This window comes from Anser cygnoides, chromosome 19 (genome assembly GCF_040182565.1).
Source record: "Anser cygnoides isolate HZ-2024a breed goose chromosome 19, Taihu_goose_T2T_genome, whole genome shotgun sequence".
Classification (NCBI taxonomy): Eukaryota; Metazoa; Chordata; class Aves; order Anseriformes; family Anatidae; genus Anser; species Anser cygnoides.
Window position 1 is genome coordinate 6,936,177 of NC_089891.1, and position 15,867 is coordinate 6,952,043.

The following is a 15,867-nucleotide window of genomic DNA, read 5'->3' on the forward strand; positions in this document are numbered from 1 at the left end:
TGGGATGCTTATGACATCCCTAATGAATGTTACAGGGTACTATTTCTTCCAAAAAAAATATGTTGACATTAGCATTAAGATGACTGTTGACATGAAAACTTTCATTAAGAGAAACAACATGAAGTCAACCCCCCTCTGGCCCCCATCATAAGATGCCCACTCTAGCAATGCAGGGGGGGTGCTTACCAGCTCTGGCCTGTCACCATCACTCACCAAACTTTACTGCCCTTTCACAGTATCTTCTGATTCACAGTGACAAATCCTAGACCGTAAAAGCAACTAGATTCCATTGCTGTGTGTCTCTTGTTAGTCATTTCACAGTATTTACGGAGCTGCTTGCAGAGAACATTCCTGTGTTCTGTTTTGTAAATCAAATAAGGGTTAATTCTACTAAAAGAAAATGTATTTTAAGCCTGTAAGGTTTGGAGAAGCTTTTGTTTTGTGTTCATCTGTTTTGGTGTTTTTGGCTTTGTAAAGGATAGAGTTGATATCATTAGGTATGTCGCCTTCTTCCTGTGTAGTCTAACTTTGAAGAATCTTTTATGTAAGGAACCTTAATGTCATTTTCGTGGACGTGTTCTTCCCCTAGATGACCCAAACAAATGACTTTCTCTTTAACTTGTGAAATTGTTTTTTTTTTTTAAATAAAAACACCTGCAAGTAAATAACAAATATGAAGAAAAAACTTGATACCTTTATTCTGAGGTTAAAATTGGAGAGCTAATAAAAAAAATAAAAATCACATTAGCCATGCACATAAATATCATAAAAAAAAAAAAAAAGCACACAGTCTTGATCTAACCCCATTCCTGCCTTTAACACAGTTGTTTCCTTTCTTATCCATCATATGTGGGCAGCAGGATCACATAGTCCTTTCCAGATCACAGCGCAGCATCAAGTACATGTAAATAGAGCTCTGTGCTCTATTTTGGCACTACTGAGTGCAGTTGCTTAAGGCTGGAACAGAGGTAAGGCAGGCCAGGCTGATTTGCTGGCTCCCAATACCTAAAGTAGCGTGGGCAGTAGCACAGGCAAGCTTTAACTAGCTTATGTGTTTTGCTCCTCGAGATAGCTGAATATTACATGATGGAAGCTTACATGGAGATATTGAGGCATGGATTCACAGGGAAGCAGAAGGAATACCGCGTATTCCTAGTGTTGTGCCCTGATAATGACCGTCACTGCAATCTCTGCTTGATTTTTGTGTGCACGTGTGCAGTGACACTGGATCGTGACAGCATGTCCGTGCATCAGCTTTTTGATGTGTTTGTGGGCCACACAGCCAGGCTGCTGGAGACTTGCTTTCAGGCTTGCAGCCTCAGGCACTGGCCTGTGCAGATGAGCCTCCTGTGCCGTGTAACTCCTAGGAAAGCATAACAATCCTGAATGTCTGTCACAAGGGTCAGGTGGTAGCTTACCATGTAATGATGTGAATTCTTGCTCAGAGAATTGAGCTTGCTATTTGCCCTTATCTTGGAGGTACCCGCTGTTTCCATATGCACTGAAAATCCAAACAGTGTTGTAATTGCTTTTTTTTTTTTTTTGAGCCAACCTCTTTTACTTAGTTTGGATTTTTTATTTTTAAAAGATACAGCTAATTACTCTTTAAACATGCTGAGTCAGCCCAATGACAGACAGCACTACATGAACATTTCAGTTCAGATCATTTCAATACAGAGTCTCTACAGCAACATTTCTTAGGGTAACAACTATGTCCTCTGGTATTTTCCATTCTTACAGAAGATGCATTTCATACAAAGATGGTTCTGTCTGTTTTTAAGACAAGGTACAGATAAGGAGCTGGGGGAAGAGTCTATTCCCAGAATTTGGAAGCTGGGATTAGCCTGTACCTGCTTCATCATATGTGTTCTGAATTATGCAGTGAGGCTGGGATTCATCAAGGTTTTTAAGAGCCAAAGTCCTGTTGGTTTGAGACCTGAAATCATCTAACCCGAAGTTACAAAAGTGGATGTTTAATTGAATTAGTTCACGTCCTTTAAGGAGTGGCCACACAGAACAGTTCCTCTTCCCACTGCTTTACAGCATGGCTGAGTTTCAATGATTTAATTTTTAATGCAAGAATTTTAGCTGGCCATCTGTGTTGGAGGAATGAGGACTGTATTTGGGTGAAATATTTGTCGATGGAGCTCTATGTCTGTAAATTTTTCTGAAGCTCATAGAACCCAAATATAAATAAATGTTTAATGAATGGGACCTTCAGCGTGGCAAAAATTTGGCATGGATGTCTGAAAATATCACGCATTGCTGTCAATTTTTAAATTATGCCTGAAAGAAGACAGAAAGCTGAAATCGGCTTGCTGCTGTATTACTGTATCACTAAGGAAGAAATGCAGCACAGGGGCAAGTCTTTTTTTTTTTTTCTTTTCCCTCATTGAGATTCTCCACCATTCTGTATTTTGCTATTGTGCTTATGACTTCATGTTGTCTTAACGTACCTGCACAAGATTTTTATCACATTTGAATAGTTAATTCACTGTTCGCCTCATCATTCCTACCTTTTTACTATGTATAGTTTACAATCACTCATTTTACAAGTTAAATCTGGCAGCTATCCAAAAGTCTTTTAGACCTTAATCTTGAAATGATAGCATTGTAGAAAAGTTCCCTTTCAAATGGTTAATTGCTTTTTAAATAAACCAACCTCTTGTGTAGATGTATACATAAATACCACCCGCTTGTTCTTTTGCTTTTGGTCTAGTCATCAACTTTGTACTGATCTTGGTACTGGTGGGAGAATTTCAGGCCTGTTTCTTTCCATTCTGTAGCCCTTGGATGGGGGAAGTCCATTTTTTACTGTTTTCCTGGTACTTTCTTTTCTTTTGCTGGGAGCTTGGTCATTCCACAGCCAGGTGTTGGAAATTTCCTGCCACTTTTGGACAGATGGACCAAAAATAGTAAATAGTAAGCCCTGAGTCATCTTGAAGTGTTCCAGATCTCCTCACATGTGGGAAAAGTAGGTGAGATAGTACCAGCAACCCTTTTTTGCGTGCTCTTACACACAATGCAGGCGAGTCTGGGTGCAACAATCACAGTTGCAATGGTTCATAATTAAGTCGTCCTTCATTGTTAACGTTTTGACTGCTCTCTCTTTTCCTCAGCTAATACTACCATCGGTGAAATATGAGTGAGGTCTGCTTTGCTCTTCAGATGTTAGTTTTGCATAGGTTGTGTTCCAAGGAGGCTGAACTAAAGCAAATGTGTGCAGCGGGAGAGTAAGGGAAGCACAGCGTGAGGTATTTCTGGCAGTCTCAGATTTCTTTGCAGAGCACTAGACAGTCACAAAATCACCTGCTGTAGCACTGAGGGTGCACATCCAGAATGGAGTAGAGGAACTGGGAGAGACGTTCAGAATGTGACTCAGCATTGCTTTTCCCTGATCACGTAAATACATTGCCCGTCTATGTTTCAGCGTATGCCCTGGGTTTGAATAGTGGAATGCCATAGAAAAATGTGATCTCTTTTTTCCGAATTTCAGTGACTGTCTCCTTGTGCTGGAAATAGCTAGCCAAGGCTGAAGGGTCAGAGACTTAACCTGGGTGACGGTAGTATCTTGCAGCTGTAACTTTGTTCCACCTGGATTTGTTTTTGATCCTCGCTCTTTCTTCCCTTAGAGGGTGGGAGCTTCTGTCTAAATTCATAGACTGTGTCAGTTTTTTCCCCTCATATTTCTAAGGATTTTTTGCTCTATTTAAATGCTAAGGGTTATTTTCCCCTCCTTAGAAGATTTATTATCCTGTTTTTCATTTTCTGCTCTGAGTATGTGTTTGACACGTCTTTAGTTATTAGAATAGAAGCCTGACACTGTGGGAAACAGAAAATGTTTGCCTGCGTTAGGTTTCACATTATAAATGGATCTTGTTCTTTACCATGCAAACAGGCTCCTTGAATAATTTTACAGTATGCTGTTGAGAACTGTGTTAAGCCATTTACTAGTAAATCAGCATTTCTTACAGCGAACTCTGTTTTGTCAGCCATTACATCTAGGGAATAAAATGTAATAAAAATCAAAGTTACAGCTGATCTTCCTGAAAAATTTATACTGTTTTGAGTATAGGAACAAAGCATCTGGGATATTTTGGGCAGTGTCCAGTACTTAAAGCTTTGAGCTGCAATAGAGAACATGCAAAACATCTGCCTTTGTGCTGCATTTTCAACGTTTGTTAGTTTTCCCTCTAGTTCGTGACTTTGGGGGAAAGCTCAGCTCCTGAAAGGAACTGCTGTGTGAGGGATACCCAAAATATTGGAAGGGTTTTATTTGCTTCTTATCTTGGCTTTCTGGGTGAAATCATATCTGATTTTCCAGCTCATCTTCACCAGTTAATAGGGGTAGCAGCTCACTTTATTTTTTTTTTTAAATTGTATTTATTTTATGGCAGTTTAAATGTACAAGGAAAGCACTTGTTACCAGCAAGAGTAAATATCAAGAACCTTGCCAACTCTTTTATTTCTATGGCAGTATTGCGGTCCTGTGGGGGTAAACCTTCCATGCATTGCTCAGAGCTGCTGATAATTTTAAGGCTTCTTTTGGAAGTAGCCAAGTGCGAAACCCTTGGAAGACCAAAATGGGGGCACTAACAGCAGGGTCTGTCAGAAGCAGAAAGATGCTGAAGTATTATCTCAAGTGTGTGGCTCTTTCTTTTTTGTTTTGTTTTAATTAAAAACAAGTGTTTTGAGAAGTCCTATGGTTTGAAACACTGTTGGATGCAAAGTACTTAAAATAACATCAGCTGCTGGCAACCCATTTTTCCACCAGGCACCCCCAGTTTCTCAGGTGCCCGACAAACTAATGTCATCCAAGCAGCACTTGTTAAATGGCATTTCTTAAGGCCATGGTATGGAACTGTGTATGAACACCCAGGAAGCAGTGCTATTCATTATAACAGAAATTTGCATGATTTTTAAGTTCTGATTTTTGCTGGCCAATTTACCTTTTTGTTTGGGTTTCTGGATCCACATAGGGGAGGACAGCCTTGCACACCTCCAAGGGTCATTGTTCCTAGACTTGCTGGGGGCAGCCAGAAGCTTGATTTTGGGTCTCAGTGTTCAGCACCTTGCCCCCATCTTCTTTCAGGGTATATACTTTATAGAAAAGTGAGTGGTTTTAAATGTTGAGAAAGGGTGGGTTTTAATTCAAGTGAGTTTGTTTCATTCTGAAACATCCAGGCTTCCAGGCAGACCCCTGAGGCGTTTACTCGCTGCTTCGGCTTTCAAGGCTGGAATAGAATGGCAGGACAGAAATGCACGGTATCTATAGGTACAGTTATACTGAATGATTTTTCATGTCTTCATCACACAGGTCCTATTTATTTGTTGGTTTTTTGTATAGAAGTAATTTTTTGCTTTCAATTAAAGGAACATCTAAGCTTATCAAACTTGGCTAGCTATTACACTTTTTTGAACACTACTTGAAACAGGCTTTTTCAGAACAGTAAATTTGAATTTCTTCATTTTTTTATATAATTAAATAAGCTTTAAGTTTGGTACCTGGCTAGATATTACGGTCTGTGACAGCAGAAGATCAAATTTGAGCGTTCACTCTGTGTTATGTTCTTAATGTCTGTCACCATCATGCCTTGGCAACATGGTCCTGCTTGTGGCGGTGATTGCTTGCGCACCACTGCCAGGTTTATGTCCCGTGTCAGGTTCATGCCTGCTCTGAGCCTTTTCACAACTGAAGAATCTTGTTTGTGATCTGAGCAGCTCAGGCAGGGACGGTACGGAGGCCATGACAGCACAAATTCAGTTCTTACCACAAAATACTGAGTTTGGGCTTCGAGTACAGCCAGACTTCTTGTGAGCACCATGGACAGAAAAGACTCAAGTCAGAGGTTGCTACTTGCATGTGCTGCATGGACTCTGATTACCAGAAGATTGTCTGTGCCTGTTGTTGGTTAGTGATGCTTTATCTTTTTGCGTAAAGGCTTTGTGATAGGCTTTGTGTGGCTTTCTTTGGATGCCCAGTGTCTCCTGACACAGAGGAAAGTGCCCAATTTGAAATGCTGGAAATCAGATGTCTGGATATGAGCACCGCTTAAATGTGCGGGATGTACAAAATGCTTGATTCTAAGCTTTGGTTTGGTCTATTTCTACTGCAATCTGTTACTAGAACAAAAACCCAAAAAAATCACACCAAGATGGAGTTTATTGGTTCACTAAATGGACTTGGAAATGTTGACAAACATATTTGCAGTGTCCTGGTATGATTGCCACGTTTCTCTGTTTGCAGGGTTTCTGTATTGCAGCCTCACCTAATCCAAAGCACAGCATGACTCCTTCCTAGGACTAGTCTCTTCTATCATATCTCTCCCTACTCTTAAATCCCTTCAACCAGCTTTCAGTAAAATAGCACATAAGTTTTATTACTTAATAAAAGTTTCATAATGGAGGCCTGGCTTATCTTCCCTACCTTCTGTCACTGACAAACTTGTATCAACAATTGCCAGCTATTTGTCCAAAAAATATAGATTGAGCCATTCTAGACTGTACTCTCAGTGAGTTTACTCTACTCTTAATAATCCTACGAGAAGCTTTAAAAAAAAGTATTGGAAACAATCTGAATACCACAAATTTAAAAATTAAATTTAAGATCACTGTGGCATCTAAAAATATTAAATGCATGTGACTTGTGCTATACTTAGTTTTTATTAGCTAGGTAAATTGAAGGTAGTAACTCTTGCTTTTTCAGCTGCAGAATTTGACAGTATTAACCTGCAATCTAATGGTTACTGTGTGGCGCTTCTGTGGTTGTGTTGTAGATTTTTCAGGTTGCTGCAGTGTTAAGCTGATACATGCAAGCCATTTGAAATGCTCAAACTGAAGAAAGTTAGGGATTGGGTACTATATATGTGCTAATAGCATCCTGGACCAGGGTCATCAGCCCCAACTCCTGCTACAAATAAGGCATCAGTGTGTCACATCCCACCTGGGCTGACTGCCACCCTTCCAGCAGTGATTCTGCAGCTTTCACTGAGCAATTCAGTTGTTGACAGCTTCCAGGTTCCTTACAGGCTTCCCCCTATGTCAGTGTGCCTACTTTAAGAGTCCTCTGACTACCAACCTGTACATGTACTCGCTTTCCTGATCTTTCCCTTTCATGTCACAGATGAAATCATACAGTTTCCAGCTCACACACTGCAATCTTTCCAAACTGCTGTCTGCAACAGACTGCAGAGTTTCCAGTCCGATGCTATCCACGCTGTTCTCTTTGGCCAAAGATGAAATAGTATGTTTGGGCATGTTAAAGCTGCAACACAGACTGGGCCTCCAAGTTCTTTACAGCGTCCAGTCCCCTCAAACTTCTCATAGTACGTATTTTTCAATTTTGTACGAATACTTCGTAGTCCCTGCTTGGTCTTTTTTAGCTTCTTCATCTTTTCTGTGAACTTCTACTGTCATCACGTGTTGCAAAGTGAGTGTTAGGAACTGGATAGCATGATGAGGTCTGCCCACTCTCCAGAGAAATAAACAATTCAAAACTTCTTAATGTGCAAGAAGGCCAAACATGCGTTATGTGAACTTGTTAAACACATTTATTGAGTTCTTGACAGTAACCAAACACAGTGAATGACCATTATAAACAAGAAAAAAGGCATTCCCTTTTACTTGGTCAGCTCCTGCTTTATCTGTAAAGAAAATATATTCCTTTCCGCTACCAATTTACAGGGTTGAATTTGTCTCAATAATGGACTGAACAGGGAAAATGGCAATTTGAAACTGAGATGTTTCTTCTGCAATCTGCTTTTGAGCCTGGCCTGGCACCTCTTAATGATGGACCATACAGCACAGTCAAAGTAATGCTGGCTTTAACTGCATTTGCGATTGCCATTAACTAACTTCACTTGGCTGCAAACAAATAAATGAAGTTCTTTTTTTAAAAAAAATAAAGAGAAACAAATTCACAAACAGTGCAGCCACAAATATTTAGAGGCTTATTTCAGAAAGAAAATAAACCAAAGCAAGTTTACTAAATTAATTTGTTAAACACATTTATTGAGTTGTTAATAGTAACCAACACAACGTATGACCTGTTGTAAAACAAGAAACAGAAAATGGATCAATTCTGATTTTGGCAAATCCTACTACAGATATGTGACAAAGAGGGAAATATTTCAATTTCCTTTATATTCTGCAGTGATATATTTACAATACTTATCTCTCAAAGTCTGTCCCTTTTTAATTAAATGAACAGAAGGATCATAATCTAGAAATAAGTTTCCTCTACAGTCTTCTTGTTCTGTCTTGTCAGTATCCATTAATGATTGTGAAATAATGAGAGCTTTCCAAGGATTACTTGGCACACAGAACACAACTCCACTTTGATGCTGCACCGAGCCACCTTTTTTCTTTTTTCTTTTATTTTGAGGGAGAGGGGAAAGGAGGAAGAATTTCATATATACAAAGGCTGAAAAGTCTTTTTTTTTTTTTTTTTGTGAAGCTAAATTAGTTCAGGAAAACTGTATCAAAATTGTAATCACATTTACTGTAATATTGTCTTTTTACTTTTTTTAAAATTACCACCGATCATATGAATGATTTTTTAGTTGAGTTTCCAACATGGCAGCTTTTTTCCTACAGCATGCTTCCACATGCTGCCGTGAACCCAAAGAGAGAGTGAGGTTGGGTGCATTCTAGATTATGTCAATTCACAGTAGTAGCATTCCACTGAGGTTATGGGTTCTGCCTGCTCTGTCTTACTTGAGGAGCCATTCATTTACTGAAAGGAAAGAGAAACAAAAACAGTTATGCTTTAATAAACCCTACATATGAAACTGGCTAGATTTAATGCTCTTTTAGAAATTAAACAGATCCAGAAAAAGCCAGGAGACTTGTTTTCCTCCTTTTCTTGGAAAAGTGTTGCATCTGAATGATGGTTTCTCTGCAGCACTGCAACTCAGTCACCAGCCGTTCAGTTATTGGCAAAAAGGAACTTTTACACTTTTATTGAAAGTAATAAAAGTGTACGTGCACAGGCTAAAAGATGTATAGGATACTCAATTGAGAGCTCCCAGCTGTGGCAGCGTAAGGCATTACCAGCAGGTGACTGAGTTAGTTCATTTGTTTAGTGTCCACTGTGTAATACAAAACTTTCCAATCTGGGTGTGCATTATGGGGGTACACCTCCAAAGTGAAATTTATTCTTTTGTCTGTGATCAGTTGGCAGCAAGACTAGCTCATCCCCTGTTTTCTTTCCAAGTGGCTAACAGAACAAAATGCTCTTTGTAAGGTGAGAAGACTTTAAAATCAGGCTAGAAAGCTAAAGGCCTGTCTCATCTGCTCTTGAAAAATACCAGATGTCCCCAGCTGCTTTTTGTCATGGCTTTTCCTGGATGTTTCTGGGCAAATTTCCTCTTCAATGTCAAATATGCAATGTTTGACTCATACCGCTAGTCCCACAAGATCTGGAGTTTCATTTGTGTTTATCTGTACGTTTTGTTACGCACTTGGATTTTGCAGTGTGAGCATAGAAAGGATTATTCTGGAGGTGGAACATACCTCTATACTGTAGTTTCTGTGCTCTATTGTTTGGGCAATCTTTTCCCTGTAAACTAAAGTTGATATTGGTTCGGATACATCGATTGTTGAGGGGCTGGACTGGTCTGAAATTGTCGCTCATGCTCAGAAATATCTGTGATGGCTGATTCTGGCTTAGCAGTCGTAAAGAATGCATCTATACGAAATACAAAACAAGGATTTTTAGTGCTGCTCTTTCCTGTAAGTAAACAACATACAACACTATTAAATCAGCTACTTAATAAATCCAAGTTAAACAGTTTCAGTGATTTGTAGTCAGAGGTGGGCTGAAAGAGTCAACTCGAAGTAAAACTTCCTTCTGCGGTCCTCTGTTTCTAAGCCCCATTTTAAACAGAAGTAGCTAGTTTTGTGTGGAGTAAATGAAAACGGTATGAGGTGTCCTTTGCTGAGCAGGAAACAAATGGAATAGGGTACTGGATGCTATCCATGCTCTGCTATCCAGAGTGCTGGATGGCAGCAGCTGGTGCAGAGAAAATGAACTTGATGAATGACAAGAGAATTTCCTAGAAGTTCTGTAGCTATTAGTGTAGCTTCCAGTTGAGAAGACACAGTTTTGGGTGATGATGCTCAAGGGCTGTGTATGGCCATACATCCAGTCAGGGTGGACAGGGTAACTGACAGTCATGTTGCTGAGGTCCTGAAATTAATGATGTTAAAAAACAGATCCTCTCTCCATTGACACAGGTGTATTTTGATAGTCTGTGGGATACCTATACAGTTTTTCTAGTGGACTCTGGCTTTCTTTTGAGATGGTTTCACAGATCGGTAGAGAGGGAATTACGGGATCACCCAGGATTTCCAGGTTGCCCAGCCGCGGTAAATGCAAACTACAAGCAGACAGCAATGGTTGTTGAACACATGGTGCACCTGTACCATAAGCACGTTCATTGGTTCAAGGCAAACCCTTTCATACTTTGTGTAGGAAACTAGAAAAAAAAAAACATAAATAATTCCCCCTGCAATTTGTTTAAAAAAATTTTGGTTAAAAATATTAAATATATTTTTTATATCCATGTATAATTGGAATATTTAAGAGGTAGCAAGTTGATGCTTTCCTCTAGGTGGTAACTAAAAAAAAATAAAATATGCTTACATGAAGAAATCCGGTAGCTTCATTTTATGTACTGATAATCTTTAGCAGCTTGCAGGGAAAACTTGAGCTGTGAATTAGCTTTTCAGTCTGAGTACACAATGTAATTAGTAAGTATTCCATGAAATCAGTTTGCAGCACTAACGTTGGAGATGTAACTAACCAGTAAACCGTGACAAGGATCAAGTGTCATGAGGTTATACTCCAGAGACACTGGTGTAGGCTCCAGAAATACTGTTTTGTACAGTAATGTTGTAACTAAAAATGTTTCACGTAGGAAATTGTTCAGGTTCCCTGTTGGAAAAGTTCAGAACGCACAGCATGGGTCTGTCTTTGTTCAACCATGTTATACTTCCAAATTACTCATTTAGAAAAGGAAGTGCTTTCTCTGCATCTAGACAGAACTGGGCAGAAAGAATATCACAATGATAAAACATTTCTTGGACTTCGTAAAGGCATCTTATTTACAGTGTTAATACTTTAAATCTAAATGTAACATGTAGTTCTTTTATTTTCCCTCACTTCACTTCTCAGGCCAGGTTTCATCTCCTGTGAGCTTGGGACACGCAGATTGTGGTTCAACGGTTCCTTCAGGATTCTAGTATGTAAGAGAAACAGACTTTAGCTCAGCTCACCATTCTGCAGGCAACTTGTTGATGGAAGCTCCAGGGCAGAGTGGAATTGGTGCTGATTTGGTGGTTTTCTGATGTTAGGCCCTGGATTGTGAGCGAGTCATACAGAAATGCAGTCTTCATGGCTTTTCCACTAGTGTGTTTCCTCAGCAGCATAATTTTGACTATGAAATGAATTGTATTCCTTTTGCATAATTTTTTGTCCCCTTTCTGTTAGGGTCTTCAATTTGTCAATCTGGCTTTTCTGCAGATACTTGCAATTTCTATCCTGCTGTCTTATTCTGTAGTAGGAAACAGTGGCTGAGTGATTTTTTCAAGACAGCCCCATGTATTGGATCTCTGTCACATCAACATGCTATTGACATGTGTAAACACAACTGTCACTCATGATTTGGGTGTTTCTTTCTGACCTTAGAATAGTCCAGGTTACCCTTCATAATGTCAGTTATTTTTGTACAACACTGCTCTGTTTGTTTTAGAATCCCCATTCACAGAACTGTAACTTATCAGGAGACCGTTTGGTTCGAACCCTCACTGAAAGTAGGGCACACCTCAAAGTGGGTTGTTGTATAGATATTCAGGTAGCTTTAAATAGTTAAGATTTTTATTTGCCAAAAGACTCTTCTTTGCTTTTGTAATCTGTAGAAGTTGCAAGCAGAGATCCATGCAGCAAAGGGTTGAATCTAATTTTATGTATAAAGGCATAGATATATGTTTAAAATGTTCTTTGTACCTAGACTAGATCAAGTAATTTTTTACCTGCATCCTTGTTATGTAGACAGGTTTGTTCATTATTATCCAACTTGCTGTTTCATAGCAGGGTGGAATTGTCATTGACCCATCGTATGTAATGAAACTAGAGGTCTCTGGATAAAGTTCCTCAATATTAAGCCCCTGTAGTAAGTATGCATCATCTGGAGAATAGAGGGAGGAAAATAAAGATAAAACAATAGATTGGAGGAGGGAGGAAAAGGTATTTACAATTCTTACTTCAAAATATCATCATCAGTTTACTGATACATGAAACACGTTTCTGAGTGCTCCAGCAGATTGGACAAGAATAAGTCCCACGAATTCTTTCATCCTGCTTGGGTTGGATTGTACTCTTAGATGCCCAGCACACCCTCTGTGGGAGTTTCATGCAAGCATTCAGTGTAACTCTGAACCTCCTTTAGGAACTGGAGTTAAATCCTTCTCAAAGTTATTGATTTAGATGCAGCAGTCTTTGGAGAAGACTTACCATACTTTGGAGTGCTTTACAATTTTTGTTCAGCAAGGCCTTGGGAAGGCCAGGAGTGTTAAAACTTCATTGCCTTTCTGCCACAGGAGGAAGTTGAAGTTAATGCATGATAATAATAATGTTCAATGAAGTCTGGTTGCCTTTCATGTGCACGGTGGGGGGCGGATGCGGTGCTAGCTCACTCGGAATGCTAAAATCAGGGTGGAAAAGTATGCTGGAAAGCAGCTTACTAGGGGCCCTGCTTCTTTCATAAGCCACTCGGGGAATTAATGAGGTATCCCTCTGCAACAGAATTCACTCTGTGGGCACCTACCAAAATAAAACAAGATAGGGATTTATCTGTTAAATCATCAAAATTCCTCAGTCTTTTTTATGCTATGGACATTATTTCCCTTGTGTAATGCTGGCCTATAATATTTTTGGCAGTGCTATCAAAGTTGGATCTCAGATTTTCCTGCCAAATCTTCACCTGTAGGAGTTCCTTAATAGGAAATACTCGGGAAGAAACACGTTTAACTTCTGATATGCTACTGCCATCGTGCCTCTCAGAGAAATCTGGGCTGGTTACAGGTAGTAATGCTGTGCAATCTCTGCCTGCTTTCACTTGCATGTAGTGTTCAATATGGCTTATTTGCAGAATGAGCACTAAGATGTGGGCAAGGAAGGCTGCCTTTTTAGGCAGTTCCCCTTTCAAGACACAAGAGAAATTGGCACTGATTTTAATTGAAGACAAGGATGTAAAAATGAAATAGATTACTGCTTAAACTAAAGAGAAATGTTTCAAGTCCATATTTTCAGTCAGTGTCAATAACTCAGGCATTCCTGCTGGATTCACTGGTATTCTTCATGTGCTAGTCACTGTAGATTTAAACAGTTTTTATTTTTCATTAAAAAAAAAAAGCTGATAAACAATTCCTTGGCTATTAGGAAAAGAAGATTGTAAATGGAAGCAAGGAAAGAAATATGGATGATCAAGGAGAAGCTTGTAAGAATGAAGAAATAAAATAGAAATTTAACTGGAATTTAACATATAGCTGAAGGACAAAGCTTAGATGAGCAAAATGCTTGTCTCAAACTATCTAATGGAGGAACACAAAGGACTCTACTGCATTGGGCAAAAGAAAAATCCAAGTACAGAAGCAAAACAAATGTGACTTCTTTATTTTTATTTTGACATAGTGTGGTCGACATGCTGCAGCCTTCCAGGGTATAAGTATTAGTGACTACAGCATCAGTTCAAGTGTCAAGGTGAGAGTGTAGTATTTGCATTATGTTGGCCAGTGCCTTACAGCTATTCTGTATTTAAAATGCATTCGTTATTTTAGGAAAGATAGTCTAGGCACGTCCTTTCATGTTTATTAGCAGTATGGCCCTCTGCCACCTTCCTGCGCTTCAAGATAGTTGCCATGCCGTATAGCTGGATGCCCAAGTAAAGGGGAAAGTACTGGCTGTGTCTTACAGGTGACTGGCACCTTTGTTAACGTGCTTAGCCTTTACTGCTCCATGGCCTTGGTTATCAAGTCTGGTTTTAAACCCGAAATTTTCCAGATGGAAGTACAAAACTATTGCTATGGTACTGCAGAGCCAAAATGCTGTTACATTTTAACAGCTAGAGATGACTGAATACACCTGTGTCCTAAAACATTATTTGCACTGCAGCAGTAATTTTTCTAGAATTACATGAGAAGAGAATGAATGCATTTTTTCAAGCCAGTGCCTGTTTTCAATGAGTCATCACACTTCTTTCCCTTCTGCACACGAACATCCTGTTCATTATTTATGAGCCACGGAGACTGGTGTGTTAACTCCAAATGGCATGGAGTCAGTCTGAATAGATAGTTTCAAACTCTAAGAACCAAATCTGCTTTGTCATATCCATATTGACTTCAGTTGGACTAAAATGATTTAAGTAAGGTACAATTTGCCCTGAAATATTTACATGGGGATGGAAAGCTAACTAAAGATTAATGCAGATTGATGATATGTATTTTTGGTGCATGTTACATTCTAGTTGACTAATTTGTATTCAGAAAAGTGCACAGATTATTAGCAATAGGACTACTTACCAAAAAGCAAGGTACAGAAGCAGATTTACTGCTGGCATTAGTGCAGGTAATCATGGGGATTTTGGAGTTGCCTTGCAGAGCATTAATGGAAAATGTAATTGAGTATTTTGATGGGGGCTTCTAACTTTAGCCTGTAGATTTAGTGTGTTTAGTCATTCTCAGAATATCATAGCACTCTGGGGTGGAATATGGTAGGTAACAGCATGGGAGCAGTGTGGGGCATGGTGGTCCTGCTCATTCAGGCAAGTCCAATGTATGCCAGTGCTCCGAAGATGAGGAGAGGTGGTTGTCTCTGTCTTACTGATTTTTGGATCAGCTGCTAGTTTACCTTGCTTGCATGCCGAGGACCTGCAAAATGTACTGCGCTCCTTGTGTTAGCCATCTTCCCCACCAGCTTCCTGCAGTGGAGCTGCATCAAATCTGATTAATTGCCTCTGTGTTCACTTGGAGTGTGTTTAAGGAGAGTCAGTGGATTATACTAGGTGTCAAAATCTACCAGGCGTAATTAAAGGAAAACTGAAGGAGAAAGTATCACTTAAGGAAAAAGGAAAATGGATGTGAATGAAATGAGTTTGGCTAAGTAGAAATGGTACTCATTCATCCCTGTATGTGGGTTATATTCCCAGTGAAAGTCAGAAAACTCCATGGGAATGGCCCGAAAAGTTTACAGAACAAACATTTGGTTATCGCTTTTCACATGAAGAGCTCTGCTCTTTTCCTTTCCCAACAACTTAATAAAAAAAAAAAAATCCTGTACTGGAACTGAAGCAGAACTTGGGGGTTCTGTTAATACTAGGCTGTAACACTTCAGTGTGTTGTCTTTTTTGATGATATTTCCTGCAAGTTTGTGTTCAAGATGGTTGAAAACAGTGGGTGATAGCTTGTCAGTAATAAACTTCCTTTACTAAACCTGCTCAGCCTTTACTAGATTCTCAGCATCATTCTTCTCCACAGCCCACACTGTTTATCTTGATCTGCTTGTGCCTTGGGGTGATTCCTGAACTCACGAACTCTTCTTTATAAAAACTACATTTCATTAGATTTCAATTTCATTTATATAAAGGCCTCTGACAACTTTCTTAGCAAATAATAGAAATCCTCTTTTATCCTTAGATTTGTAACAGGTGTGTGGGGTTTGCTTTCATAGCAAAAACGTGTGTTCTCTTTAAAACACCAGTACTTCTGGGGTTTCTGTCATTCAGCTAATATATTCCCTATTTGATTTCTAAGTTCATACGATAATTCAAAATGGGACACTAAATAGAATAAAGGGTAAGGTATGTAGAG

The 15,867-nt window shown here is 39.3% G+C and overlaps 1 protein-coding gene across 4 annotated transcripts in view; it reads right to left on the minus strand.

Moving 5' to 3' along the window:
• Nucleotides 1–8,508: 8,508 nt before the first annotated feature.
• The window catches only part of CA10 (carbonic anhydrase 10), a 201,084-nt gene continuing 193,725 nt past the window's right edge, over nucleotides 8,509–15,867 (minus strand). For all 4 annotated transcript variants that reach the window (XM_048064456.2, XM_048064455.2, XM_066980306.1 and 1 more), the window contains 3 exons: nucleotides 12,034–12,188; nucleotides 9,514–9,688; nucleotides 8,509–8,734 (listed from right to left, as the gene is read on the minus strand). In XM_048064456.2, coding sequence (XP_047920413.1) covers nucleotides 8,712–8,734; nucleotides 9,514–9,688; nucleotides 12,034–12,188 — 353 coding nt within the window. In that variant the 3' untranslated portion in view covers nucleotides 8,509–8,711. The remainder of the gene's footprint in view (nucleotides 8,735–9,513; nucleotides 9,689–12,033; nucleotides 12,189–15,867) is intronic.